Raw genomic sequence first — 27,962 nt, 5'->3', positions numbered from 1 at the left:
GACAACACTCACCACTACCAATAAAAACTTTATCATATATTATCAAAAGAATTATAATGAGAAGTAATTGCTGAATGTGTTGAATGGCTATAGCAGAAATAATGTTGATCATAAATAGTATCAAAATTTCATGACACTCTTAAGGATTATAAATTTAATATTTTTGCAAATCATTTTCCGTTACTGTTCTATTTGGTTCTGTATTTTATGAATATCATTAAACAAACTCCTGCTTGAGTTGTATTCTTCTGCCCTCACTCTGCGTGTCAATGCACAGCTATGCAGCGAGCTTAACACATTTCCGCTTAAGGTTGAAGACAGCGGGTTGCCTTTGAGGTTTTCACTGGAAGCAATTATGAAACTGTGAAAACACTATCGGACAACAAATTAAATGATGACAGTTACACAAATCAGAAAAAGACTGTTACCGTAATCAACAGTCAGGCCAAAGTTATTATAAAATACAAATTAGTACAGTAAAAAGGAAACTGGATTCACAAAAGCATAGATTAAGTTAGCTGTCAAATTAAATACATCGCTCATGCCAGAAAGAAACAAAGTTAGCAGTAAGTCTTGAAGTACTGGAACTGTTTTTCACTTGCAACTCTTAAATAGTTTTGCAGTTCACATTTACAAGATATCATACCTCCTCTCAAGGTGACACAGCTACTAACTGGTTTTTAAACTAAACTAAACTACTGTCACTCACTGTGAAGCTGTGTTTTTTAAAGTATTATTCAGTTACCTGAAATAAAAGCTTTGGCTGGCTGAATACCAAACTTGAGTCCAGAGTGTTTATGTACAACCCTGTCAGTAAGAGGTAGAGCATGCAGGGTAAGAGATGAAAGATGGCACATGTCAGGGGGATGAAGAGGGGATGGATAAGTGCTTTGTAAAGGTATTAAAGTCGGAGGTGTCAGTTCCAGGTCAGACCTGGGTAAACAGTTTCCTCTCTCTCCCGCTGATTGCATCAGAAATTAACACTATTCTCCATGGAGCATGCCAAGTGGCACACATTTATAACAGACATCATACAGATATGCAAATATGTTGGCACACTGCACAGTGTGGATACATTTTGTCCTCAAATGTCTGCTACAGTCCTACATGGTGTCTGGTTCATTGAGGATGAGAAGGGGGATAATGTAAAGCTTACGGCAGATGTCTGACAGAGGAAACACATTTTATCATTCTTAAAGGAAAAACCGGTACAGGCCTGAATGCCGGACCCCTATAGTGAGAGGATCTGGTGGCTCTGTTATGCTGTGGGGGGCATTTTGCTGGCATGGTTTGGGTCCACTTGTCCCGCCAGAGGGAAGGGTCACTGGTCATAATACAAAGTTGTTCTGAGTCATCACCTTTATCCTATGATGAAACATTTATCTTGATGGGAGTGGTCTCTCCCAGGATGACAATGCCCCCATCCATAGGGCACAAGGGGTCACTGAATGGTTTGATGATGGTGGTGGAGAGCGATGTCTAACATGTCCCATAGGTGCTCAAGTGGTTTGAGATCTGGTGACTGTGAAGGTCATAGCATAAGATTCACATCATTCTCATACTCATCAAACCATTCAGTGACTCCTCGTGCACTATGGATGGGGGCATTGTCATTCTGGAGGGGACCACTCCCATCAGGATAGAAATGTTTCATCATAGGATAAAGGTGATCACTCAGAACAACTTTGTATTATTTGCAGTGACCCTTCCCTCTAAGGGGACAAGTGGACACAAACCATGCCAGCAAAATGCCCCCCACAGCATAACAGAGCCACTAGATCCCCTCACTGTAGGGGTCAAGCATTCAGACCTGTACCAGTTTTTCCTTTAATTTGTCACTCATCTGTATACATATATATATATATATATATATATATATATATATATATATATATATATATATATATATATATATATATATATATATATATATATATATATATGTGTGTGTGTGTGTGTGTGTGTGTGTGTGTGTGTGTGTGTGTATATTTATATATATATATATATATATATATATATACATATGATATACACACTGACAACAAGGCTGGGAGAGGTTAGGGTCACGTATCTCTCTGTCAGACATCATAAAGCTATTTCTCTACCTCTGTCGCTGACCTCTGACTGCCAGAGACCCAGAGACCCCTGCCTCACTCAGGGGTGTGTCACAGACGATGCTGCTTCTATAAACACAAGAACACAGCAGAGAGAGGGACAGTCACAAACAAGAAAGAGGGATAAGAGGTCACTTCTTCATCCAGGTATGTTGAACACATTCTGTGGGGCAACATGCTAAAAGCATATGGGATAAATACATTTGCTGTTATTTAAAAAAAAATCAGTGAAATCAGTGTATCATTACTTTGATACTACATGTGATTTTTTTTAAATAACTACTTTTAAATGACATCAAATAGTGTCATGCATGTTTGTATAGAAATCCATCAAAATATGATGTTCATGTTAGCTAAATAGTATGTAGAAACTGGATGTGTCCTCTGTATGTAGCTTGTTGACCTGGGGAGGTTTAACCAATTCAATTGGCTTTATTGGCATGAAAGTTTCGAGAACAATGTTGCCAAAGCATTAAAATATAATTTGTCCAAACATTTGTTCCTTCTTTCACTGAATGTTTTACATTGTAGGAGGAGGTGCATCTCTGTCTCAGTCTCACCTGTCAAACAGTGACCACATATTCTGTTTTCTTTTGGTTGCCATGATATTTTGTGTCATCCTTTTTCGCCAGTTTGTGGTCACTGAGCCTGTATTTGGTTAAGATTTGTCTCTGCTTTCTATCTCAGTAGAGACAGTACAGTCATAATCTCTTTTTAGGGCCAAATAACATTCTAATCTACTTTGGCTTTTAGTTTCTTCTTTCCAGTGTTCCAGATAGGTTTCTTTACATGGCATTATAATTTGGTTTACTCTGATTGGTGTTTGGAAAGCAGTGTGGTGTGTTGTGATGATGAGTGTTTCTGGGCTCCAAACTGGAGTCCAGTGTAAGCCAGAGGGACTGGTGAGACCAAATCTAGTTTATTCTGAATCCACTCCAACTTTTACTGATCTTAAAATAAGTCACAAATACACCAGTCATTTAACAAGCACACTAAAAATAAACACAACTTTAAGCCAGCGAATCAAGAACGATGCAAATGTTTGTGACAATCCAAATTCTGGAAAAAAATGTGTCATCAACACTAACTGAGCAAAAACTGTAGTGAATGCAATTTGTGGGACATTTTTTTTGACACAGACATTATCATACTTGTCAAAATATATTAAGGGCAGAGTTTTTATATATTTACATCATGCAATTTGGTAGGTTTATTTGTTAATTTTTAGAGGTACAGTAGATAAACTAAGTTTTGTATATACATGTCTTAATTTTTTTTTCATGTTGAACTGTTATTTTAAACGTCTTAAAACATGATCAGAAGCAAGAACTGCAGCTACACTGCAATGGTACTCATGTCACAACAAACATTTACTTTACTTTCAACAGTACTTAGTTCTCATGGAGCGACTGTCCTTAATCAGCAAACCTGTTCGACAGAATCATCCTGAAAAGGAGAGCAAGGAGAATGGTGAGATTCAGGATGGGAAACTACAGATGGAGCAGAGAACCACAAAAGAGGGTAAATTTGGACTAAATAGTTGTGTCATTTCAAAGTCCAAACTGCATCTACTGCATTCTGTTCTTCCTTCAATAATCTAGTTTTTGAGTTGCAGAGGCTGAACATGATTCAGATTTTTTCTCAGTAGACTCTCAGTAGATTTGTTACATGAATCTGTGCTGTAAGTCTGCAGAATTCTAATGTGACTCCTCGTCTACGGTGTTAACAGACCACAAAGTGATGGCAGGCGAAGCTTTGGACAAGAGGAACATCTGGGAGCCAAGTCTTTACTACGCATTGGGAAAGGAGTCCTTTTTTTTCGCTGGTCATGACATCAGCATCCGGGAGTCTATGGATACTTATGGCGCTCTGATCTGGCCTGGGGTATGCCTTGCCATGATGGTGTGGAAACTAACTCAGTGAATGAACCGATTGTTACAGATATGATAATGACAATTTGTTTTGTAGGCCATAGCTTTGTGCCAGTTCTTGGAGAACAACCAGCAGCAAGTGAACCTGATGGATAAGGCCGTGCTGGAGATTGGAGCAGGGACTGGCTTGCTCTCAATAGTGGCAAGTCTACTTGGTAAGTTTATTACGATAATGAATTCATTTGTACTTCACATAATATGTTCTCTATGTCCTCTGTAATCACAGGTGTGTTGGACCAAGTCATTGTTTCATAAGTCACCAGTAAGTCTGGTCGGTGAATGTAAGTCATAACACACTCTTCACCAAATATAACGCCACTGGATGCAAAAACCAGCAACAAAAGATAGTTGCATATCAAGAGAAATATCAAATTAGAATTGTAGAATTAGCTTTTTTACTTAGAGATACTTAATCTTGTGGACAACATTGACATTTTAGCCTGGTACTGAACTCAAGGAAATATCAGGAAGTCACTACAAAACACTGGGATGTATTGTTTAGGGACCATGACTATCCACACATACCAAATTTCTTGCATTGCAAACAGGTCACCAGACCTACATTATTCATACATTAGAAATATATGTGTTCATTTATTCCCCATGAAATAAAACATCTTTTCATGCAAAAGAAATCAATGCAAGATCTCTTCCTACAGTAACTCATCCTTCTCTTCCCTCCTTATCCCTCTGTCTCTTTCAATAGATCACTTAAAGAAATCCATATTTATAGTCACTCATTCACTGACCTTCCAAACAGACCTAGAGTTTAAACACTGGCCTGAATGTTTCTCTGTCTGTAAATGTACTGCCTACATTCTTCAGTTTTTTTGGCTTGGTGAGGTGACCATGGTCCAAGTGAAGTCACAAATCAGTGGTGATCAAGTGAAGTTGCAAGTTTTATCATCAAATTCCTGACTTGAGTCCACATCTCCTGATAGCATTTTATAAACTTTATAGTAAGTGCGTTTTTTCATTCTGTGGCCTGTAGGATTTGAGACTTCTGAAAAGACAAACTTAGAGTACACACTTGTAATCATCTAAAATACCACGTGTATTTAATTACACATTTAGAGAATAAGGCTGGTGCTATTATATTTTCTTCTCATTGTCAACAAATCCCATGAAAAGTCCAATACCAACAATGTCTCAATCCTTTAAAAACTCTCTGACTTCCCTTCTTCTGTGGCCATCAGCCCTGAAAACATTGGTTCCTACTGAAGATGTAAAAAAGTGTAAAAAAAACAAGTGTAAAAAAACAAATGTATAGTTTCATTTTTAAAAAGGCTCTAACTTCCTGAAATAGCTAGGCATTGTAGTTTTTCACAAATGTCACTCAAACAGTTGTAAATTGAGTATTTGTTGGGGACTATTTTCAGTTGCAGATTAATACACATTAGGTGCATTCTTTGCGGCAGCAGGAGGGTTTATGTGGGATTGATTCAAAATAAACTACAGTGCCCACGTTCTTTGTAATGAAGCAACTAGCTAGCCAGTGCAACTGTGTGGCTCATTGATGTGTTTTTAATAGTTTTTGAGCTTTATGGCACAGTGAAATACGCTAACCAGGCTTCTTCTACCCTGGCAATACTTGTTAGTGTGATATGTTGGTTTTAGCCTTCTTATGGGACTTGTTGGCAATAGGAAAATATAAAATATCATCATGCTTTTTAGAGTTTAAATACAACTGCTACATGGCTGTGTAACTACTTGACAAACTACATGAGTTGTAGTGTTAGCATGTGCATCAGATGGAGCTATCTCAAGCTCACAGAGATGATTTTAGTGCCAGATCTCATTATATAACCCACAGCACTGAGTGAGATAACAGAGGGGCCAGTCACCAGAAAACGTTGGTGTTCTCCTTTCAAAGTTTCTGTCTGTGGGTCTATCATTCACTCTCTGCTCTTTTCCAGGTGCCCAGGTGACAGCTACTGACCTGCCAGACATCTTGTCTAATCTGACCTTTAACCTTCTGCGAAACACCAAGGGCCGTGCCCGCCACACCCCTCAAGTGGCTGCCCTCACCTGGGGTCAGGACCTGGAACGAGACTTCCCCTACCCGTCCTACCAGTATGACTACGTGTTTGCAGCAGATGTGGTCTATCACCACAACTGCCTTGAGGAACTGCTGAAAACTATGTGCTACTTTTGCCGACCAGGAAGTCGAACAACGCTGCTGTGGGCCAACAAAGTTCGGTTCCAATCCGACCTGAACTTCACAGAGTGCTTCAAGAGCAGCTTTAATGCCACACTGCTCTTTGAGCTCCCACAGCAGGAGGTGAGGATATACAGCGGCACAGCAAAGGAATGACACAGGAGTTTCAGGAGGGGGAGCTTCCTAAGAAGTTGATGGTTTTGTGATGATCTTTATCACTAAAAAAATCTATTTTTAAATCAATACAGAAAAAAGTCTGGTTTTGTTCTGTGTTTACATGACATTCCTAGACATTGCTATAACCCTTGTTGAGCAGAAAGCAGAAATGAAGTTCCTGACTCAAATTTCCATTTCAATAAGCTATTTTATTTGCCAGTACTTTTCCATACATTTGATATTTCTGACTTAACCTTTGATCAACAATTTGTTTTTATAAATAAATCGATTTGCTGTTAACACTTCTCTTACATTCAAATTTGTCTCTAACATACATAAACCTCTATCAAAAGTGCTCTGCTCTTGGCTATTCGTGCAAAGAGTCAATTATTAACAATGAAATAAACACAAAATGTTTTCCAAAAGCATGAAACTGTATTTCTGGTCTCTCTGCTTTTGGTAATCCAACAGCAGCGTTTAATTTAGCTGAATATAGTAAAAACTAAGACAAAGGAAACTATAGAATTTTCCATTAAATGGAAGACATACACACTATAGGACCACATATAGGATAGAGGAAAATACACAGTTTAAATCAAAAAGCATTACAATAATTCAGCACATGCACATACAAAGAGAGAGGGGGACAAAGAAGGAGAAGATGAAGAGAGTGTGAGGGAGGGACAGTGGTTTTAGAGCATAAAATGTCAAGAAATTTCTTTAACACCTACAGTACATCTATGCTTAAGTCCATTCAAGGTTGAACATCCACCTCTGTTCTATCCTTGTTGTTTCCTGTGCCCACCAAGAAATGTTTAGCGTCTCAAACTGTTGTAATTCTGCGATCAGAAAGTTCAGAAGAGACTGTCTGTCTGTCCTGAGTATTTGAGTCTTCATGCCACATGTTCTTGAGAACCGAGAGTCTTTACACCGCATGGTTGATTTGTTTTCAAGGTGTCTCAATGACTCTACGATGTGCAGCAGGTTGATGACTTGTTTGGTGGCTGCTCTAGTATAGACTCCCTGCGGAGGTCGTTAGGGACACTGCCTTCAGGACCCCAAATGTTGAGCTCTCCATAAATGCCCATATCAATCATCTCCTCTTGCCAGGGGATGGGGATATTGCCTGAGGAAAACTCATCAAAAAAGGTCTTGTCTGGATCCTCCAGGTTCACTCCTTTCACCGAGGAGAAAGCTCCGACATCATCCAGACTTTTAGCATACACCACTTTAGGGTCAGGTACAAAAGGAGGAGGTAGGATTCCTGGAGAGGTGAGATATGGAAACTAAAAATCACTTCAAAGTGTTGGAGGATTGAGGCAATTTTCAGGGTTTGATTGAATCAGAGACAAAGTGCTAAATTATGACAATATATATTTAAAGTTATAGATGTGATACACAGCTCTAAACAGGATAAGTATGGAAAAGAGATTGTACCTGCATTCAGTTTCCTCCAGTTGATGTCACTGAAAAAGGGGTGTGCTCTGATCTCATCACAGCTTCCATTCTTAAAGCCCATCCTCTTATCAACCTCTTTAGCGAGCAGCCCATCACAGAGGGACTTTGCATGCTCGCTGAAATTCTCTGAATAGGTCACCACTCGGTTCAGGATACGCTCTTTCATTTCCTCACGATCAACCTGACCAGAAGACAAAAAACCTTGTGTTTATTTCACAAAGTTAGCCTTTTGTGCACTGGGTAAATAAAAGGCATCAATAAAATACAACTAACCTTCTCCCCCCTCTCTCTGAACGGGTTCTTAGCAGCCATGAACTCAAACAATGTCACCCCCAGAGTGAAGTAGTCGACTGATGTGTCATACTTCTCCCCTTTCAGCATCTCTGGAGACATGTACCCTGCAAGAACCAAAGGGAAACAATAGTGAAAGAAAGTTCTGATTTACTGTGAAAACAGTAGAGTAAATATGAAATCGCTTATTCACTACTAGGCAGAAACAGATGAGACGCACCCGGTGTTCCAGCGTAGCCTTTGGTCATCGTTTTGCCTTCTTTTAGCTCCACAGCAAGACCCAGGTCAGATATACGCACATTGCCTGATCAATGACATGAAGATATCTTAATCAGCTATTTTTGGCTGGACCGCAGGGACCAGCCCTATAAACATAAATATCTGTCCCTGTCTGACTGACTGAGTGATGAAGATACACCAGTGTAAGGGTCAGAGCCAATCAGAGGCAGAGTAGGGGCAGGTCTTCATGGAATGTGGGTGGGGGAGAAAATAACGTGGCTGAGTAGATCTATCTGCAGATGCACAGTACTACACAACACACCCACTTTACTACATGACACACCCACTTCACAGAGCTGCCATCTTACGTTGGTTAGGTTGGTTAGATTTAGGCATGAGGAGTGCAATGGTTAGGGTTAGAACAGTGGTCACCAACCCTGCTCCTGCAGAGCTACTGGCCTGCATGTTTTGGGTATCTCCCTACTCTAACACACCTTATTCTAATAATTAACTCGTTATCAAACCCTTGAAAAGCTTCAGCGGTTCGATAACAAGTTAATAATTACAATCGTCTGATTCTAATTATTAACTCGTTATCAAACCCTTGAAAAGCTTCAGCGGTTCGATAACAAGTTAATAATTACAATCGTCTGATTCTAATTATTAACTCGTTATCAAACCCTTGAAAAGCTTCAGCTGTTTGATAACAAGTTAACAATTAGAATCAGGTGTGTTAGAGGAGAAACATGCAGGGCAGTAGCTCTCCAGGAGCAGGGTTGGTGACCATTGGGTTAAAATATCAGGGGGGTATGTCGAGAAGTAAAGTGGATGTGTCGTGTAGTCTGCAAGACTGCAGATAGACCCTTCTCAACACCGTATCTGTCATTTCAAATGGAAAGCCCTCTAGTATTTCATACATGGTCCAGCCATACACTAGGTTTTGTCCTAGTGTTTTGACTTTACATGTACACAAAGACATTTTTTTGTAGCAGTGACTAATGATTATTACCGTCATTATCTAGTAGCACATTTTCTGGTTTGAGATCTCTGTAGATGATTCTTTTCTGGTGGAGATGCTCCAGGCCTTGGATGATCTGAGCGATGTAAAAACAGGCTCTTGGTTCGTTAAACCCTGGGTTGTTCTCGTCCACCAGGTAGACATGGTACCTTCCAGGAAGAGAGAGCAGGTGTGTCATGTATTAAAAGGTTTGTGATCTGTGTACATGTACGATATTATACATGTCTTGCATGCTCATTTGCTTGCTAGAATAATGGTATTAACTGTGAATATGACCAAAATTATGTGCGCACATTAAAATCAGATTATTAGGAAACAGGGTTTTTTGGGGGGACCAATATGACTTAAAGGATAAAGTATTTTTGTTAATCTGTAGTCTAATTGTGATTAATGCTTTTAATGAGTCATACAGAGCTTGAGCTTATTATCTAAATTCACTTCTAGCCCTCTGTATGCAAACAACTGTGTGACAATGGTTGTTGAGAATAACAATTTAAATGTTTGTGAAAGCCAAATTTGCCTATCAAACTACATATGATCCATCCCATTGCAATCCCACTGAAATTAGGAACTAACATTCTGGGATGAATCGTGGCACATTGGTGTGATTATCAAATATATCTCCCACTGATATCACAACTGACTTTTGCTGAAATTACAACATTGCTATCACATCAATTTTTGGGTCAACAGCACTTTTTCTGTTGACAATGGAGATGTGGAAAAGGTATTTCAGAAAAGTAAGTTGTGTTTGCCAGTTATGTCTGTAAATAAAGTAACTATATAGTAAAAAGTGCATGGGGAGCATGTGAAACAATGAGTACATCTGTTCGTGTTTGTGCTTTGAAACAAGAATTTTTCAGAATGTGAAGTTACTTGAGATCTCCTCCATTCATGATGGTCATGACCAGACAAAGCTCGTCCTTTGTCTGGAAAGCGTACGCCAATGACACAATGAAGCGACTGTGAACCTTCTCAAGAATCCTCTTCTCCACCATTGCCCCCTACAGGAAAAATTAAGAAAGACAATTTTGAAAAATAATGCTTTGAAGGGGGAAAAAAGGACTTTCCCTGCATGTAGGTGAAGAAAAATGTGGTGTGTGTGTTAGAAAACAGGTTGAAGCATTTTAAAAGAATGACCTAAAGACAAGTCAAGGGCAAGATGTAACTGTGCCAAGGATATCCATTCAGAAGAGCTTTTCACTAAAGCTCCCAGTAATCACTCTATCCCTGTCTCAGTGTTTAATACTGCAGGCTAAAGCCAAACGAGACAGAGGCAGGGACAAATATGATTAGCACCACTGCAGTCTGCTCACTGCTGGCTTTTCTTTCCCTGGAACATAAAGCCGGCAAAAACACCTTTTTTAATCACATCACTGCATGAATCTTAGTTAAAAGATCATGGTGTTTCCCTGAAATCTTATTATAGGAAACACAATATTGCACTCCAAGTCAAAATCAAAGCTTTTTTATGAAAAGTGAGGACAAAGTTTTTCATTTCTGATCATCCAAACAATTCAACTGAAATAAAATACTTATCTACTTACTGCAATAATGCCAGACACTGAAAAAAGTAGTCTGTTCTTCCTTTAGACAATTATTCTCTCACCTCATAGCCTTTCCTCTTCTTCAGCCTCTTCTTGTTGAGTTTCTTACAGGCATAAAGTTTTCCAGTGGCCTTCATCTGGCAGGCAGACACCTCCCCAAACCCACCTTTCCCGAGCACACGGAAGTCTAGGAACCAGTCGTCATCCATGGGCTGCATCTCGAGCCACTTCCATTGTAGGAACCTCTTCAAGTACATGCTCTCAAGGAAGAAAGTGTAGGGGGCCTCTCGCAGATAGTCCAGCGTTGTGGCCAAAGCTGCAGAGAACAAGTCATCCCCTGCAGCCTCCTGGTTTTCTTTCACTTTGGCTATGATGTCCTCAGACAGGAATGGGCAATAGTGTTTGGCAGAGGAGTCCATATAACGCTGGACAATCTTTGAGGCCTTGTTTACCCTTTCAGAATCCTCTGCCAGGTCATAGGCCTCGACGTCTTTCCACAAACGGCAAGCCGGGACATAATCTTTATTTGCATTCAGGAACTCCCTAAAGAGGCGTTTGCCAATCGGCTGGTCCACACAGACTGTGTCAAAGGTCAAATCCAGGGTATCCTTCAAGTCCTCGCACACGGTGATGTGGGGCAGTTTGAGGCGAGAATGGTACTTCTTATCCCGAGCTGCTGCATTAGAGCCATCAATGCTTCCACGAGCATTGATGTACGCAGAATTTGCAACCACAGTGGTCAATCCTCCGATATCCATGTTGAGGGCAGATGACTGTTAGGCAACGCAGAGGGGACACATTGCAAAGAGTGAAGAGAGTGAGAGGATAAAAGCTGCAAACTACTGTGCAGGAGTGAGGCGGATCAAGGGAGAAGCAAGGGTGAGAGAACAGGAGACAGAGAGGGTGATAGATCACAGAGTGGTGACAGAGGGAGCATGAGAGAGAAATGAGGACTTGAGGCTGGTGTCTGAGCACACTTTGAGGACTGTACCACCCTCATTCACATGGGTGCACATTACCCCCACCCCTCCTCACACACACACACACACCTGACTCAACACCTTTCGGTAATCCATTAACACCCTAATGCCCCAGACAAAGTGTGCGAGCACATACTAGAACAGAACAACACAGGCAATGTACGCAGCTGGAGTTTCACCAGTCAATAAACTGAAAAATCACAATTAGAAGTTACTGAAAATTAAAGATAAGTAAAGGTTTGTTAAAGCTGTGTCGTTTATGACTCATTGGGAGACTTTCAGGTAATCATAACACATCAGACTGATTCAATTACAATAAACCAGATGTCTTTATATTCATATAATACATATTCAAGCCTTGTTTTAGATACTCTGTCTAGTGGCTATTGTTAAAATATGTTAGATATCCCTTTAGAAAAAAAAGAGGCTAATGGACATGTATTAACATGTTATGTTGCCATATGGTTTACTTACTTAGTAAAGGCCACAATAATGTCAGACACTGGAAAAACTAATTAGTGCCCACTGCCTGCAGCGCATGTTTTCTTTTGGTCCTTATTGGCTCTCCATGTCAAAAACATTTGGGCACACCTGATAAACAATGCCAGTTTCAATGTCAGGAAGAGCCCTTGAAAATCCATGTCTATATTAAAATGAAATGCTAATAGGAATAAAACTACCACAGTACAATGTGAGGCCCAATGGCACTGAGCGTGAAAGAGCATATAAGTAGTGACAGTTATTGACATTTTGTTCCCTCACCTCATGGTTATCCTCGTCTAAAGTCTTCTTGAGTTTCTTACAAGCATCTAGTTTTTCTCCGGCTTTCCTCTGACACGCAGTCACCTCCCAAAACCCACCCTCACACCGAAGTTTAGGAACCAATCTGCATCCACAGACTCTCAAATCAGCAGGGCCTCTTAAAGGGGCACTCCACCCATTTTAAGCAGTTTGCTTGTCACAGTACTGCTCAGCCTGTGAAAACAGTTGTAAAATGTCTTCTGTAGCTCTGGAGGAGCTTTATCAAGTCTGAGAAAATTAGTTTGAGCTTGGAGACTACAAATGTATAACAAACTGCATTGCAAACTGGGGTCATCAAGTTTAAAAGATGTGCACACATACATCAAGGGAGGTCTAATTATTTCTCCGCCCTCCCAGATGCATACTAATTATGCTTACTTATACCTGTGAATATGCTCGTTATTACAGTTGGTCTAATATTTATTTTACATGTGTTTGTTCATGAAAAATCAATGTGGTCTAAAAAAAAAGTGAGTTGCATTGTGGGAAATGTGGGATCAAGTGTTTTTAGAGTTTTAAGCCATACTAGAGACCAAAAATCAGGATATCTCCACCTCTGCTGCTCTTCAAGTCCCCAATTTTATGGAAGTGAAGCAATATTAAATTGCTGTAATATCCCTTTAAAGACACTGATCCCTTCACCAGTGGATGGATTGAGGGATACAGCAAGAGCTGCAATAATTAGATTAGTTGATTAATCGATCAACAGAAAATGAATCAACTATTTTGATAACTGAATAATTGTTTCAGTAATTTTTTAGGCAAAAATACTAAAAGTTTGCCGGTTGCAGCTTCTTCAATGAGGATTTGAAGCTTTTCTGCGTCTCAGTAATTTTAGATTGTTCATTGGAAGACATTTGACAAGCATCTTTCACTATTTTCTGACATTTTATAGACAGAAACTAATCAGCAGATTAATCAATAATAAAATTAAGTTAGTTGCAGCTGTTGTGAAATTTTAGAAAAAGCCTGACATGGTGTTCTTGACATGAATCTGAGGGATGATCTGTACCTGCCAGCTCCTCAGATTTGAAATATGTGAACTATTGATTGTGTTTGATAGGTGACCCTCTCGTTTCAGCAACAAACTCACATAAACTATAGATCCAAACTTTTAAAACAATCTATATTTAATTTGAAAACTTATATTAGATTACAGAAAAGGTATTTGGAAGAGTCAGTACATGTGTTGCTCAGTTTTAAAAGGGAGATCTTTGAAGGGAATACACAAAGACCTATACAACCACACATTTGTTACATCAATTTTTGAAGGTCTAGTATCTTTACCACTGGCCTCTAAAGGATACTATAAGCTACAATCGTCAATAGGAGTCATATACGTAATTAACAAAGCTTATTTACCTATCAGGAGCCTGGGTTATGAAAGTCTTTACCTTGCTGGTGCCATTTTTTTTTTTGTAAACACTACCAAGGCGTTACAGGGCGGTGATCAAGAATTCCTCAACTCCAGAATACAAAAAAAACAAAAAAAAAACCTAGCAAACAAGATCAGGAAAGCAGCTGCCTACAGAACAGAAGGAAGCCAGCCCAACATAATGAGGGATAAACTATTTAAAATTATTGCCCAGAACACAAAACAAAAAGTATCAACACATGTGATGGAGCCCCATCCTAGGATGCCATGGCAACTGTATTAAGCCATTCAGAATTCATGGTGGTGTACAAACACAGCATGTTCAAGCAGACACTTTGGCCACCTTGGAACATTTGATCATCATCATCATCATCATGTCTGCCATATGTAATTGCAAAATAATAGGAATAACTATTCAAACAAGTACATTATACATTCTCCAACAGCAGTAGGTTTTATAGAGTTTTTTTTAGTGGGATGGCTTATTGAAAAGTGAATTAGACATACAAAGACTTCAGCTTTGAGGTCAGGCCACAGACTACAGTTCCCTTGGACGACACCTCCCCCAGAGCTGCGGTGCAGGTGCACGTGATTCAGGAGCAGAAAAAAAAAAAAAAACTGGGGATAACACCCCAATTCTCTCAATATTCATCTACACCCCTGAGAAAAGCCAGACAGAAATACAGGCATGGGAAACAGGGGAAAAAGGTTGAAGTAGCACACACAGAAGGGGGACTAAATTCCCACGGTGAAAGGTGGTTTGAAGGACTGTGCTTGTTGGAGTGGCGAGGCGTAGACAGGCTAATCTTCATCGTCGTTCTCGTCGTACTCGTCCTCATCATCCTCATCCCCCATGTAAGACACTGGAGTCTCCACGCGAGACCCACTGTAGTGAGAGTCATTAGAGCTGGAGGCCATGGTGCCGTCGGTGCAACCATCACTACAGGAGGAGAGGAAGGGTGAATTTTATCATTCAGAAAAGAAGTTGTGGACGACGACATGATGATGATGATAGATAGATAGAAGGGAAGGCTTCTCACCTGCTTGCAGGGTAACGGGCTCCATTAGCAGAGGATCCTCCAGTGATGTAGACGTTACTGATGGGACCCTTTGCCATCTCTAGAAAAAGAGAAATTCTGGCCTGTGATTTCTGCATTTGTCGCTCTCTTATGCAGTCACACTACTGTTATGGTGAAAACTCACTGGCAGCCAACAAATTACGCAGCATCACCTGCAGCACTTCTAGCTCATCAGCGTGGGTGTGTGAAGCTAGTGAGTAACTTGCTCATTGGCAAACAATGTGTTAATAAACAACCTATGACATTCTTCAACTATTTGTGACTCCGTGCCAAAAAGCACTTTGTTTTTGTTTGTCTATAATCGTTGAGGCATGGCACATTCAAATGAGGAATCCAAAAAATGCAAAAAAACAACTTCCACAGACATCCACAGCAGGTAATGACTCAACTTCCTGACCCATCACTGCATCATTTCTTATATTTGAGCCAGTCTTCTGAGCTATTGTAAACAGCACCGGTCTAAAGTTTGGACACACTTTCTCATTCAAGTGAATGGGAAGTGAACTTTTTGTATAGTTTAACCATTAATTGTATTTGTATTGAAGTCACGCCACTGATGACTTTATTGTCTTTATGATATCTGTGAAGTAGCTGCTGTAACACTGTAATATCCTTTTGGGATTAATAAAGTACTCTCGCTCTCTATCATTTTTTGGCAAATCACTGTACTGTGGAGCAGCAGAAGAAGGAGCCTACTTTGTTTGCAAGAAGTTTAAGTTTTTGAATTTTCAATCCCCCTTTTTTCACGTCCCTGGTGAGTCCTGTATCGTCTGAGATCCCACAATGCCAAGCAATTTGCTCATGTCCCATAGAAAAAGACTCAGAGCTTTGTGTTGTGCCCAGTAGGTAATCACAAAGCAGTTGACCATCATGTTACAGACTGTGCAGAGCTACCAGTGTTATGCAAGTCAGCCAGAGACAGTTGAAATTAAATCTAAACAGCCAGCACTCTACTTAAAAGATTGTACATTCTTAAAAAAGGTGCTATATGTAAGAATAGGCCCGACCCGTCCTGTCTCATAATACCACTTTGTACCTCGAAAAGCGATAGAGAGTCACTGTAGCATCCAGTCTGCCATCAGTCTAACATGAGAGGGTGAAGACGTAGCTCTGCCCCGAGCAACTGGCAGCAATAGTAGAGATTTTGAAGGCTAACTGTTGTAATCTAGGACCATTATTATGTCACTTCATTGAGTTTTTATATTTTTTTCAGGTGAGAAAGCAACTGTTTAGATTCAGACTGACATATTTATGTAAATGTCTGAATATGAGCTCCAAGTAAACTAAGGGCTGCGACACTCACCTATAACGTAGGGCTCCAGGGCTTTGGGCACCAAGCTACGTGCAACCTTCAGATCCTCTGGAGAACACTTTCCCACCTCCAAACCACAAGCCATGCCCATACGTTTCAGGACCTCGATGTCATCATGGATCTCAAACATGCTGTCAAAATTGAACAAATACTCGAACCTGCGAATGACAGAAAGAACAGGAAATATAAAAAGGGTGAATTATCAGTAATCTAACAGAACAAAATCTGAATTTCCCAATCTCACTTTTAAGTGGTTCAAGCTGTTCTGAATGAGTTTACGCTGCAAATACTAAAGAACCAAATGTTGGATTCTGTCGAATGCAGTGAATACATTCAACGTGTTTAAATGGAAAGCACTTAACAACAGAGTTATAATCTCACAGCCATCCTGTAAGCATCATCAGTGCTTACAATGGAGGACTGCTGCCACCAATCTTGAGTACTAACACCGAGACATGTACTGCAAAGTCTATTACAAACCACCGGAAGACACCAAGAAAGATTAGGAGAAGAATGAAAGAATAATTGTATTTGACCCCAAATGTTCCATTTTGAAATCAATAGACTTTGAGGGATGTGATCCCTCATCAGTTGGCTGAGAAGGAAATGAACTACAAACTTTATGAGTTACTCTGAAACCACTCAAAATATCACAAGAACAGCATCTTTTTAAATAATCAAGTTTCAGAGGAAACAATGGATTCTTTAACTTCTCACTAATCATAGTGCATTAGAGCCTGACTGATACTGAATGTTTATGCTTTCATTTCTTGCTGCAATAATTAATGTTCAGCAAGGCCACTATGTTTTTGTTGTATATTACTCTATGACAGTTTAAATGTTCTCACTCATGCTAACAGGACTGCTCCTGGTTTTAATCCATGTCTGTGTATACAATCAAAGTCATGCAATAATAATAGCAAACTAAATGGTTGCACAGAATCTAATACAGCTGAGACTGCAACTTTGAGTACCAATATAGCAGATGACTAAGTGTCTGAAGTCTCAGACATCCCTCCCACATCCACAGTGTATCACTGTAGCAAAACTTTACTTCCTTCAGGACTGATTGCTTCCACAAGATGCATTCAAGTCATGCACCACAATCCCATGAGTAGCACACAATGCTTCTTAATACCCTCCTCTTAACATCTGTTTTCATAAATGGAACATGTGCTCGGAAAAGGAAATGGCATTAATTGCATGTCAGTGGGCTGTTCATGTTCCACCTTTTTTTCTCTTTTTTTTATTTTTTTTTATTAAAAGTGCCAGGTGACCAGCTCAATTATGAGCATGTCATAATAAAATCACCAAAGATGTATAAATTTCTTTTTTTTCTAGTGTTTTTTAATATGTATGATTTTAAAACTTTCATTACCAACAGAGGTTAACTTTGTATGAGAACATGACATATTTTTAACCCGTTCACAAGGTCTGGGTCTTCAAAGTCAGCTGCTAAACAGCTACATACTGAACATCTTGTCAAAAAACCGCATCTCTATCTTTAACCCGTTCACCCTTACTAACTTAGTCTGCAAGATTTCCAAATTGCTTTTTGATTACTTGCTAAGGACTGGAAAATTTTAACCAGCAAATAATGCAATATTCTAAACAAATTTAATTTAGTCCATACAACTTTGTCATATGCCTGTGGCTGCTAACCCAAATGGCTAATGTGCCTGTAATCCTTGAATTCACACCTAGCTGTGGAGGTGAATAGTCAGTGAGATTATTGTACCTACAACATAGAAAGATAACATTGTTCGGTCATTTCACAAGTGCTCACGGCAGCATTCTTTCTCTCTTAATTTTTTCTAATTATCTCTCTTAAGACCAACAAAATACTTGACGGTAGTTTTACAACTTTTTGCTTAAAGAGCTGAAACTGAAGGCTAGGCCAATCACATACTTGTCATTGGAGATACTGCAGTCGATGACAGTTTTCTTGCTGGTGTTGACAATAATGAAGGGAAGGTGGATGATGGAGTTGGGAGGTGGAGGTCTGTTTGCCTGCTGCTCTGTCTGTCTGTTCCGCTGAACAAGGTTCTTAAAAGCTATTTGCTGTAAGATAAAATCAAAAGAAAGATGAAAACTTTGATCAAAGTACATAAATGTTCATTTTGGATTGATAACACATTCAATATTGCAAAATTATTTCAGCTACTCTCTGCGACATTCATTAGTAACACTTAAGCTGGATTTATGCTTCTGTCAGGTGTTACTGCAGAGGCACTATAGATAAGTCCAGTGTGGGAATTGGTTTATAGTTGAAGGTAGAATTTCATCTGTTGGATGATGTAGCACCAGCATGACAATAACCGGATGTGTTGTGCATTATCCAACTGTATTGTGCAATTATATAATATAACTAAGCAATCATGTTTGCATTACTCCATTTTCTTTGTGATATGGATTACAACAGGAGGGTCACCTTGTCTTGCTGAAGAATTGTCATGCAGTCATTAGTAGTAATGGTGTTTACATTCTTTGACTCACTATGATAAAAAGCGACAACTACTCTTGGCATGTATGCACAGTCACTTTTTAGAGGCGGTGCACATCAAATCCAGCAGAACTTACAACATATTTAGGGAGGCTACATGCATAGACTCCACAGCTGCACTGTAACCCCCCTAAAACACAAATATAAAATCACTCAACTCATTCCCACCTGTAGTATGAGTTCCTGAAGCTGTGACTGTTTCTGCTTAATCCTCTCCAGCCGCCTTTGTCTCTCCACCTACAAATGATATAAAGGAATAATGATTAACAGTGATAACAAAGGCAATGCAAACGAATGTTTCAACAATCTTCACTGTGTTTGTACCTCTAGGTTTTGGCACTCCTGTGCTGAGTTGGTGGGCAGGCCGATCCACTTGATTTCTTTCTTCTCTTTAGAGATAATGTTCATGGCCATGAGCACATTAAGTGCATCGTACACACGCCGCCGAATGTTCTTCTGGTCATACACGTGCTGAAATTGAAAATTGAAATTATTATCAAAAACTTCTAGGTTGTTAAAAGATAATTGTAAAGTCTAGCATTATATATGCAACTTTTTCAAACATTTCCGTTAGGTGTTGTTTAGGTTTGCATCATTCTGAGAAAATGCCATGTAGCTGCAGCACTCACTGAGTCATTGGGTGACATGTGGTTGTCTGTAGAGCTGAATTCTGCGACCAGTTCATCTGCCACTTCATTGTAGGTGGTTACGCCTTTCTTCTGCACTTTCTCACACACTTTCATGGAGAAATGCCTCAAGCCCTTCCCATTCTTTTCTCCTTTCTTACCACGCTTTCTACAAACAGAGCACACCTCCTTAACATCACTCAAGTTTTCATATCAACTACAATGGTATAACTACTCAATCATCAACATTCATCTATTACTTGTTTTACATGAAATTACATCAATTGTGACATGACAGAAACACTCCACAATAATATTCCAAGCATGTAAATTTTGGAGCTTTTTGCGGACTTACCCTGATGACCAAGGAGAGGCATCCGATGGTTGACTCTGAGTGAGGAACTGGGAACTGGGTGTATGTGGACTGTTTACCAATATGGTATTGGATACCGTAGGCCTCTGAGGTGTTCCAATCACCTTTAAAAGACAGAGCATGAGAGGAGAAAGAAAATAATATTCTGCACTGGCACTCATTTTGAGAGACTGTCGACATAACAAAATGATGAAGGTTTACTTTTTCTAAAAAATACATTAGGTTTTACTTTAAAAAATAAGGTGACATCTAGATGGAAAGTAAGGACTGGGGCTAGCTCGCTTTAGTCTTCTCAGGAAGTGCATCCTCTGCTGAGCTCTGGTGGTGTTAAGAGACCAGGGAAGGTCATTGATGATGTGCACACCAAAGAATTTGTGTTTTTGACCCTCTCTGCTGCAAAACCTGTTAACGTAAGGTTGTGTGCTGTTGCCTCTTGTCTTCCTGAAGCCCAGAACAGACAGACAAGTTGTTCCCTTTGACACCAAACTTTTTTGTTGTAAGCTAAAGCCTATTTTGTTGTTACACACAGGTAGAATTACTGTTTAGTCTTTTGAATTTGTTTGACCATTTGTTGAATAATGACAGGAGGAGCTGAGGAAGCAAAGTTTAGAGACACAATTATGTAATTTAATTTATGATTCAACTAATTTGTTTTTAATTCTAATTATTAATTTCTCAAATACTGGCCAACATATTTGGATTGTGCTGCAAAAATAGCCAATGACAATTGTTTAAAAAAAGTTTTCATGGAGGAAGAACCTGTATTGCATATTAGAAATTTTTATTGAATAATCAGTTTTTGGTCATTGACGTAGACGATTATCAATGAAGGAAAAAGCTTGAAATTTGCATCTGTAGTGATAATGTGATGCATCTAGGAGATACATAATCAATTGCTTCACTAAGGTGATATCTAAGCTGATTCCCGTTATGTATACATTCCATGTATATAATGGGATGATGGGTGTAATCCTGCTGACTGTAGAGTTGATAAGCTTAGGATCAACTGCCTCCACCTACCCTCCGCCCGGTCACCTCACAATGATAATGGAGGGGCTTACACAACAGTAAGACACAGCAGAGAAACCCAGCAAGCACAAATGCATCTGCGGGTCACTGACAATTAAGAGAGCTGATTTTTTTATATTTGAGAGGTTCTAAGCTGTCAGACAAGTGTGGTTGAAAAAGCACAAAAGTCAGACAATATAAGACGATACAATGTGGCAGTTGCGTGGACCATCACTCACCATGTGTGGCACATGCATGTGTGCAGCAACGTTCACATTGGATGGCCCAAGGGTTTTGGGTAGTAGCTGTTTGGCCACAGGGGCAGCTGTAGGCTGGACAGTAACCAAAGACAGGACACCTGATAGAAGACATGAGACCAGTAATGAGTAGAGCTCTTGATTGAATCTCCATTGCCCCCTATTGTCCACCTTCCAACATATAGGCCTACACCTGAACAAACATTCCTCTGTGTGACTGGATATCAATTAAAGTAGCCTGTATGTAAAATAAACAAAATACTATGCAGTATAAAGGTATTTACTAATAACTTATACCTTTACTGGGGCTCAGATTCTGATCGATGAAAACCTTCAGCTCTCCATTTGTTTCAATCAGACCAGCCTGTGGAGGACAAGAACAAAATGACAACATTAAAGACATTACCTGAGGCCATTTAAACTTAAACAATAAGAGTACAGAAGAAAAAAAATGAAGCTACAAAGAAGATTTAAAACACACTTTGACAACTTAAGAGACATGCCATCATCTAAAGTCAGCTACGTGCCAGCAAGGTGGCACACAAACTACACTATCATTTTCCAGTAAAAGTCCTGTATATAGTTACTTACATCTTTAGCCATGATCCCAAAGGACCGGGGAAGTTGAGCTTCAGTTTAAAAAGAAAATTTTCTTCTATTTGTCACTATTCAGACCCTGAAACACAGAAAGGTGGCAAATGATTAAACAGTGACAGTAGCAAGTTCAGTTTGAACTAAAACCTTTTTTTCCACATTATTTCCTGAGCTTAAGTATCTTTGACACAGTTTCTGGTGTGAAATTGATCTAAACTTATGTCTTAAGTGAGGCCCATCTAAACTGATGACAAGCACACTGTACAAAGCTGCATCACAAACGTTAGCTTGACTTGCCGGGTACTCTTCTTACAGGTCAAAATTGACGCAAAATGTATCTAGAACGATCAATCTCCTACTTGTGAGCCTTTGAGGGGCATCTCTGAATACACTGTGGATGCAGAAAACCATATTAACGCATCCCTTGGTGCACACAACTTTTACTACGCTAAGTGTGCACAAGGCCTACTTCAGGTACCGAGCACGTCCGGAGGAGAGGCATTGTCGAACTTCTGCTACAGGTCACGCAAACATGCTAACTTTATCAAACCCACGCAAAACTATTAATGTGACAAAGTAATAGTACCGTATGGTTACCGATATACATGCTGCATTCGACAGTAACAGCATCCATTTCATACGACGATAGCAATGAACAATCTTTTGTTGAATGCAGCTAGCTAACTGTTAGCACCAACAGTTAGATTCAGGCTTACTGAGCGTTAGCAAGCTAGTTCGCTAATGCACGTTTTGAAAAGGATTCAAGAGAAAAAATAAGCGATTATTGGTTCCGTATTGTAGATTTCCAGCCAAAGTTGACTGAGAATTTACATTTGAGAGACGTGTGTGCATTTCGCACGGTAGGATAAGTTAATATAGAGATTATGTGCACTTACGAGTGCACTGTGCTGCTTCTTCGACGGCTGTTGTTGTTGGCATTTGAGAATGGAGGAAGAGGAGGTCTAAATCCATACCAAACAGGAAACAAACTAAGCAATGTCGAACTACTTTTCAACTATTTTGTAGTTAATTTCAGCGATAAATAATTTACTGATATTGAGTATTGAACTATTGAGTTTGTTTTCCTTTCAGTTTCTGTCTGTTGGCGTTTTACAGTAAGATATGGGAGGATTGTGCCTGTTGGTCGAGTACGGAGGCTGTGTACAAAATGCTCATTTTCGATTCAATAAACACATAGTGACTGACTTATTTTAAAAAAATAAAGCAAATAAGTTAATCAATCAGTAACAAGAGAATGAATTCATTAAGACTGAAAGGTCAGCGATATATTTAAAATTCACAGCCCCAAATAATTCGCCACAACTTCTGAGTTTACTCGTTGTTGTTGATTCATTGTGGTTTATTGACTTCGTTGTCAAACACTTGTCACCTCCGCACCAACCAACAGCACACTTAACAGTGTTTTTGTTTTGTTGCAAAAGTTACATTCAGGGACTCATAAAACCTTATTTATTATAACGTATTACAGCACTTAACTAGCTAACTAGCCTAACGCTAATCTCTTTTTGTATAAAATATATCGCGTAGGACTAATTTAGGCCATTTAACGTTGCGTTTCAGGTGTGGTTGTTCACCTTTGCACATAACGTACGTTGGTTTTTACGACGTTTCAGGACACGGACGTTGATGTAACGTTACGCTCTGAAAAACATACCGTTACATTCCAATCAAGCTGATAACCGTTAATGTCAGCCGCTTACCGCTGAGTTAGACTAACCAATATTTTGCAACACAAGGGTAAGTTAACGACTTGTCTGAAGCTAATGTAACCTTAACATAGTGCACAGTGAAGACTAGTACTAGTGTTAGCACTAATAGTTTAGCAATGCGTAACGTTACTGGTTATTTTAGCAACGAGCTAACTCGCGGTTACGGTTGAAAAGCCGGGACCACCGGCGCTTTGTTAGCCAAGTGGCGTCACGCTAGCTCGTAGCTAGCGGACAAGCTAAATCCACAGCTGTCACCGACAACACTGTCAGAGTTAACCTAGCTGCAGTTTTAACGTGGTTAGCGCTGTGTCTATTTACTAGTTAAATAATTTTCAAGACCTCCTTTTAACACGGTAATGTGTAAAAACTCATATCCAACGTCAATAACTGTTTTGAGGCTGCAAATATAAGCGAATCACGACTTGATAAATGCAGCTTACCGGTGCACTTCACAAGTTAGCAAGTTGTGTGTTAGCCTTTTCTATCCACTCTCTGCTAGCCTCTCTGCAGCAGCGCGTCTCACAATCTGATCTTGGCGGTGTCTCGCTTTAGCGGCATCTGATTGGACAGCATCGTCTTCTTCTTCCTCTTCTTCTTGTGTTACAGCGATTAGCATCCATTTTATTGGCGCATTACCGCAACCTTCTGCTCCGGAGTGTGGATCAGATAATAGGCTTGCAACCTAAATCTAAATCTTAAAAAAAAACGCTTCACACACACACAGTCGTGTTTCCATCACTTCAGAGGACATCACATTGACTTACATTCATTTCCTTGAGACTTATCCTAACCCTAACCATAACCACCACATGCCTAACCCTAACCCTTACCCTGACCTTAACATAACCCTAAACTAACCTTAACTTCAAACCAATTCTTCACCCTAAAATGATTTATTTTACTTTAAGGAGACTTGCTTTTCGTCGCCTTAAGGGAGGCAAGTCAAGTCAAGTAAACAGATTTACGTTCCCACAACGTGAGGAATAAATGGACCACACACACACACACACACACACACACACCCTAAACTACATTTTATCCTCCATGCTTTACAATCTAGTCCTACTATAAAAATCTCTATCAATGTCAACCACCCTAGCACCCTATCCCTGCTTATCCATCATAAAAAAACTGTATCCATAAAGAAAGCTAACAGTACCCTGACCTGTGTTCTTTTTTCCCTCAGATTATTCCTCATCATCTCTCTCTGTGTTCCATACCCCCTATAACTCAGAACTACATGCTCGCCGGACTCCTCTTGTTGATATCCCTCACACAAGCCTGTCTGGTGTTTCTCTACTATTTTCAGTGTTTTGTTTAATGCACAGTGCCCCAACCTTAACCTTGTCGACACAGTTTCCTCTCTCCTGTGTCCTCTACCTAACCCTAGTGATTGGACAGCATCGATGAGATAAAAGCAAAGCAGTCAAAGTAGTTTATGCCCACAACCCAATTCAACGCAATTCAAGACAGTTCTGACTGCAGGTAAGTGTTGGTTATATTAGAATCTAATCACTTCAGCACTCAGCTACATTTGGGAGGCGGTCAGGGATATATGTGAACGCTGCCTGACTGCATTAAAGCACTGCTTTGTTAGTTTTGGAATGTGAGTGTAACATGACAAAACCAGCTCTGCCAGATAATGAGGAGGATAAAAGTACTAAAAGGCCACCATTATTATACAGTGTTGTTCTGGGAATAATAAGTGTAATGGCCTCGAGAGTTTACCTACTATAACTACACCCTTTTTTGGAGGGTTTTGAAGGATGATTGTAGTTCTCCTTAAACCATCGAGTTGGATGATAACATTTACAGAAAACATAAATCAGTTGAATGAATAAATAATTAATAAAAATAAAAAGAAGAGCATAAACTTGTACACTTCAATTGTTGCCTATAGTCAAGCATTTCTTAGGGGTGTTGGGGTTGCGCTGAAGAAAATTAGGACTCATAACCTTTAATTTTCTAAAATGTGCAGCCAAGTGTGAATGTGTAATTTTTCTCTGTCACAGTTTACTACAGATTAAATCTAATGGATTGCAAACTTCAAACACATGCAGATAGTTCAGATGCATTTGAGACACTTCTAATGTCGTGTGTGAACTGCAGTCCATCTCAGCTGGATCTAGATACAGAACAGATACATAGCAGTCGGTCTGAAGGGTCAGGGTCAAAGGTGAAGAGAGCACAAAGCAATACCCTCTTACCCCTGATATGTACAATAGCATGTGTGAAGCTTTCTACACCAAACACTCATCACCTAACAATGTCTCAGATCCCTAAATCAAGCTAAATGATGCATTTAAGCCTCCATGTTCAAATGCTGCTCCACACCACTTCTCTCCTAAATCTCCAATGTCCAACTCCAAGTCACACTGATGAGTCAAAGCAGAAGACCTGCATCTTCAGCTGAGCTGAAATCAGTAACCACCAAATTATCTGATAATCGTTTATGTATTTTAATACAGAATCGTTTGACACAGGTTGGGGCATTTGTGACTATCCATATAAACAAGCGTCACTTTTTATCACATCAAATTCACTTTCCCTATCAGTTCAGATGTTGACACCCACGTCTTCCACTGATCTTCTTTGGTCCTCAGTCATACCCAAAGCTTCAAGAAAAACTATGGAGGAACATTCCCACAAACATACCAATCAAAAATCAACCTCCGTCTATCATGATAATGTATTGAATACCCAGTTTTAGTAGTTGTGTACACACTCAGTTGCCAGTTTACTGGGTACACTTAGCTAAACTAATGGAGTCTAACACAACTATCTGCAATAAATTCTACTATAATTATGGGTTTTCATGTAATCATGTAAAAAAAAAAGGGAAGCTGTAGTTTGTGGCGCTGATGAATGGTATTGTGTTATGGGGGGTGTTTCTAATATTCAGTCTACCATCATTGATATAAAGACTCAGTTCAACCCAATGCAATCCAACAACACAGCATATTGTTACATTCAAAGTAGAGCCCATGAATGTGTTTCACAACTGACATGAATGACAGTTACTACTCTACAGCATTATAAAGATCACTTACCTGCTGCATCCTGTGAGTGAGCGAGCCTAAAGTGAGTCTATTCAACTCAGACTGCCATTCAGACCTTTTTCACTGTAAAACAAAAAAAAAGGAAGGCTGACATGCACAGATACTCTATCAGCAACAGTGCTGTGTGTGCTATTCACACTTGTTGAAGGGTGGATTCATTTTTACGCAAGATAAAACTCAGCTGACCCTCACCCTCCTGTCAGTCCAGCTAACTCTGATACTTTATTTTTTACTGTAAGATGAGCTCCTATGTTGTTTCTCATGTTGCATAATATGAGGACTCAGATTCTCAATTATCAACCAAAGTTCACAAAATAGTAGAGACAGAATGTGATTAAAGACTTCTTTGATTTAATACATTTAAAGGCTAAAAAGCCATCTAGTACAACACAAAATACATAATACTATACTACACAATACATAACTATATCTCATAGCATATATTTATTAATATACTCTTTTATATAGTTTAGAAGGAAAAGAATTGTCTTGAACAAATTGATAAAAAAAAATAAAAAAATAAAAACATGTTTAACATAATACTATATGATACAACACTGTTAAACACTGTAATGGCAAAGGTAAGAACCAGAATTTTGTTTTGGTCTGACAGTTTCAAATTCTTGGTATTTGAGATATATTTTAGTAAAGAACTTGGTGCTCATGTCTTTATACAGGCTGCAGTGTAGCAAAAAGTATTGCTCTTGTTGATAGAACTGAAAAAGTTCCTTTTCTCTGCAGATTTGTCTGTGTCGACCGATCTCAATGGCCGGGTCGTGATCACTCCGTTGCTGCTCATGGTGCCCAGATGATCTGCCACTCAAACAAATTTCAATGTGTAGAGTTTCAATCAGGATGTCAGATGCCCCCCACTTTGCTACCATTTAGCAAAATTGCTTCAATTATAGAGGTATATATTTCTAGTCAGTTTTGGGTTATACAGTATAGTATGAATGTCGTAATTTTTTATGGCATAGAAAGTCTTTCCTCTTTGTCTTATGTGAAAGGGAAAGCAGAGAGTATCTGTTTGTCTAGACTTTTTTTATCTTCTACATGGCTATTCGGTCTGTGACGAGCCTGAGTGCGTGTATTGTGTATTTATTGACTGTCACTGTTTTTATATCCCCTTGCTTGGCTGTCTGGTATGTGTGGGAGGATGGGAGTGGGTTTCTCTGTGAGGGAAAAATTGCCCACATGGCTCACAGGCATAAGAGACTGCAGAGTGATAAGCTGGTGCACCCATAGTTATTGTGTAAGTGCTTAGTCTCTGTGCATGTCAGAGCTGAATGTGAATACAGTTTTTACAGTACATTCTGGCGTCACACCAGCTGAGTCACAGCCCATCAACCACTGCAGGCTGAAACCCCACATTT

At 39.5% G+C, this 27,962-nt stretch overlaps 4 protein-coding genes across 6 annotated transcripts in view; 2 read left to right on the top strand and 2 right to left on the bottom strand.

Annotated features, from left to right (window-relative positions):
* The first annotated feature begins 3,480 nt into the window (after positions 1-3,480).
* mettl21cb (methyltransferase 21C, AARS1 lysine b) lies at positions 3,481-6,659 on the top strand. The gene is made up of 4 exons (XM_067603872.1): positions 3,481-3,635; positions 3,844-3,998; positions 4,083-4,200; positions 5,962-6,659. Exons 1-4 carry the CDS (start codon positions 3,515-3,517, stop codon positions 6,357-6,359), a joined length of 792 nt encoding a protein of 263 aa, XP_067459973.1. The 5' UTR covers positions 3,481-3,514; the 3' UTR covers positions 6,360-6,659.
* Positions 6,548-13,647, bottom strand: LOC137192862 (rhodopsin kinase GRK1-like). The gene is made up of 7 exons (XM_067603864.1): positions 10,955-13,647; positions 10,222-10,349; positions 9,337-9,494; positions 8,329-8,412; positions 8,091-8,215; positions 7,797-7,998; positions 6,548-7,623 (listed from the first exon to the last, which is right to left on the bottom strand). Exons 1-7 carry the CDS (start codon positions 11,648-11,650, stop codon positions 7,328-7,330), a joined length of 1,689 nt encoding a protein of 562 aa, XP_067459965.1. The 5' UTR covers positions 11,651-13,647; the 3' UTR covers positions 6,548-7,327.
* A 133-nt stretch (positions 13,648-13,780) lies between these two features.
* On the bottom strand, positions 13,781-24,119 carry tfdp1a (transcription factor Dp-1, a). 2 transcript variants are annotated; one of them, XM_067603865.1, is made up of 12 exons: positions 23,971-24,119; positions 21,798-21,882; positions 21,504-21,570; positions 21,189-21,307; positions 19,924-20,045; positions 19,572-19,737; positions 19,267-19,413; positions 19,111-19,179; positions 18,349-18,500; positions 16,431-16,597; positions 15,089-15,167; positions 13,781-14,988 (listed from the first exon to the last, which is right to left on the bottom strand). In XM_067603865.1, the coding sequence occupies exons 2-12, from the start codon at positions 21,807-21,809 to the stop codon at positions 14,850-14,852; spliced, it is 1,239 nt and encodes a 412-aa protein (XP_067459966.1). In that variant the 5' UTR covers positions 21,810-21,882; positions 23,971-24,119; the 3' UTR covers positions 13,781-14,849. The 2 variants fall into 2 exon arrangements, with proteins under 2 accessions (XP_067459966.1, XP_067459967.1); XM_067603866.1 differs by lacking the exon at positions 23,971-24,119 and adding an exon at positions 22,697-22,852.
* Positions 23,459-27,962, top strand: part of dcun1d2a (DCN1, defective in cullin neddylation 1, domain containing 2a) — an 11,836-nt gene continuing 7,332 nt past the window's right edge. The window contains exon 1 of one of the 2 annotated variants that reach the window (XM_067603869.1): positions 23,459-23,558. The gene's annotated coding sequence lies outside the window, so the exon portion shown is untranslated. Of the gene's footprint in view, positions 23,559-24,936; positions 25,016-27,962 lie in introns of those variants that run through there. The other variant, XM_067603870.1, reaches the window with a different exon arrangement.

This window comes from Thunnus thynnus, chromosome 11 (genome assembly GCF_963924715.1).
Source record: "Thunnus thynnus chromosome 11, fThuThy2.1, whole genome shotgun sequence".
NCBI lineage: Eukaryota > Metazoa > Chordata > Actinopteri > Scombriformes > Scombridae > Thunnus > Thunnus thynnus.
This window is presented reverse-complemented; position numbering and strand designations above follow the sequence as displayed.

Coding starts and splice junctions, on each gene's coding strand:
- LOC137192862 (XM_067603864.1), bottom strand. CDS start 11,650: ATGGATATCGGAGGATTGACCACTGTGGTTGCAAATTCTGCGTACATC. Junction 10,350..10,954: donor AGAAGAGGAAAGGCTATGAG/GTGAGAGAATAA, acceptor TTTTTCCTGTAG/GGGGCAATGGTGGAGAAGAG. Junction 7,999..8,090: donor TCAGAGAGAGGGGGGAGAAG/GTTAGTTGTATT, acceptor TCTTCTGGTCAG/GTTGATCGTGAGGAAATGAA.
- mettl21cb (XM_067603872.1), top strand. CDS start 3,515: ATGGAGCGACTGTCCTTAATCAGCAAACCTGTTCGACAGAATCATCCT. Junction 3,999..4,082: donor GCGCTCTGATCTGGCCTGGG/GTATGCCTTGCC, acceptor TTTGTTTTGTAG/GCCATAGCTTTGTGCCAGTT. Junction 4,201..5,961: donor AATAGTGGCAAGTCTACTTG/GTAAGTTTATTA, acceptor GCTCTTTTCCAG/GTGCCCAGGTGACAGCTACT.
- tfdp1a (XM_067603865.1), bottom strand. Junction 19,738..19,923: donor GCCTCTCCTTGGTCATCAGG/GTAAGTCCGCAA, acceptor CTCTGTTTGTAG/AAAGCGTGGTAAGAAAGGAG. Junction 14,989..15,088: donor GCCCGTTACCCTGCAAGCAG/GTGAGAAGCCTT, acceptor CTCCTCCTGTAG/TGATGGTTGCACCGACGGCA.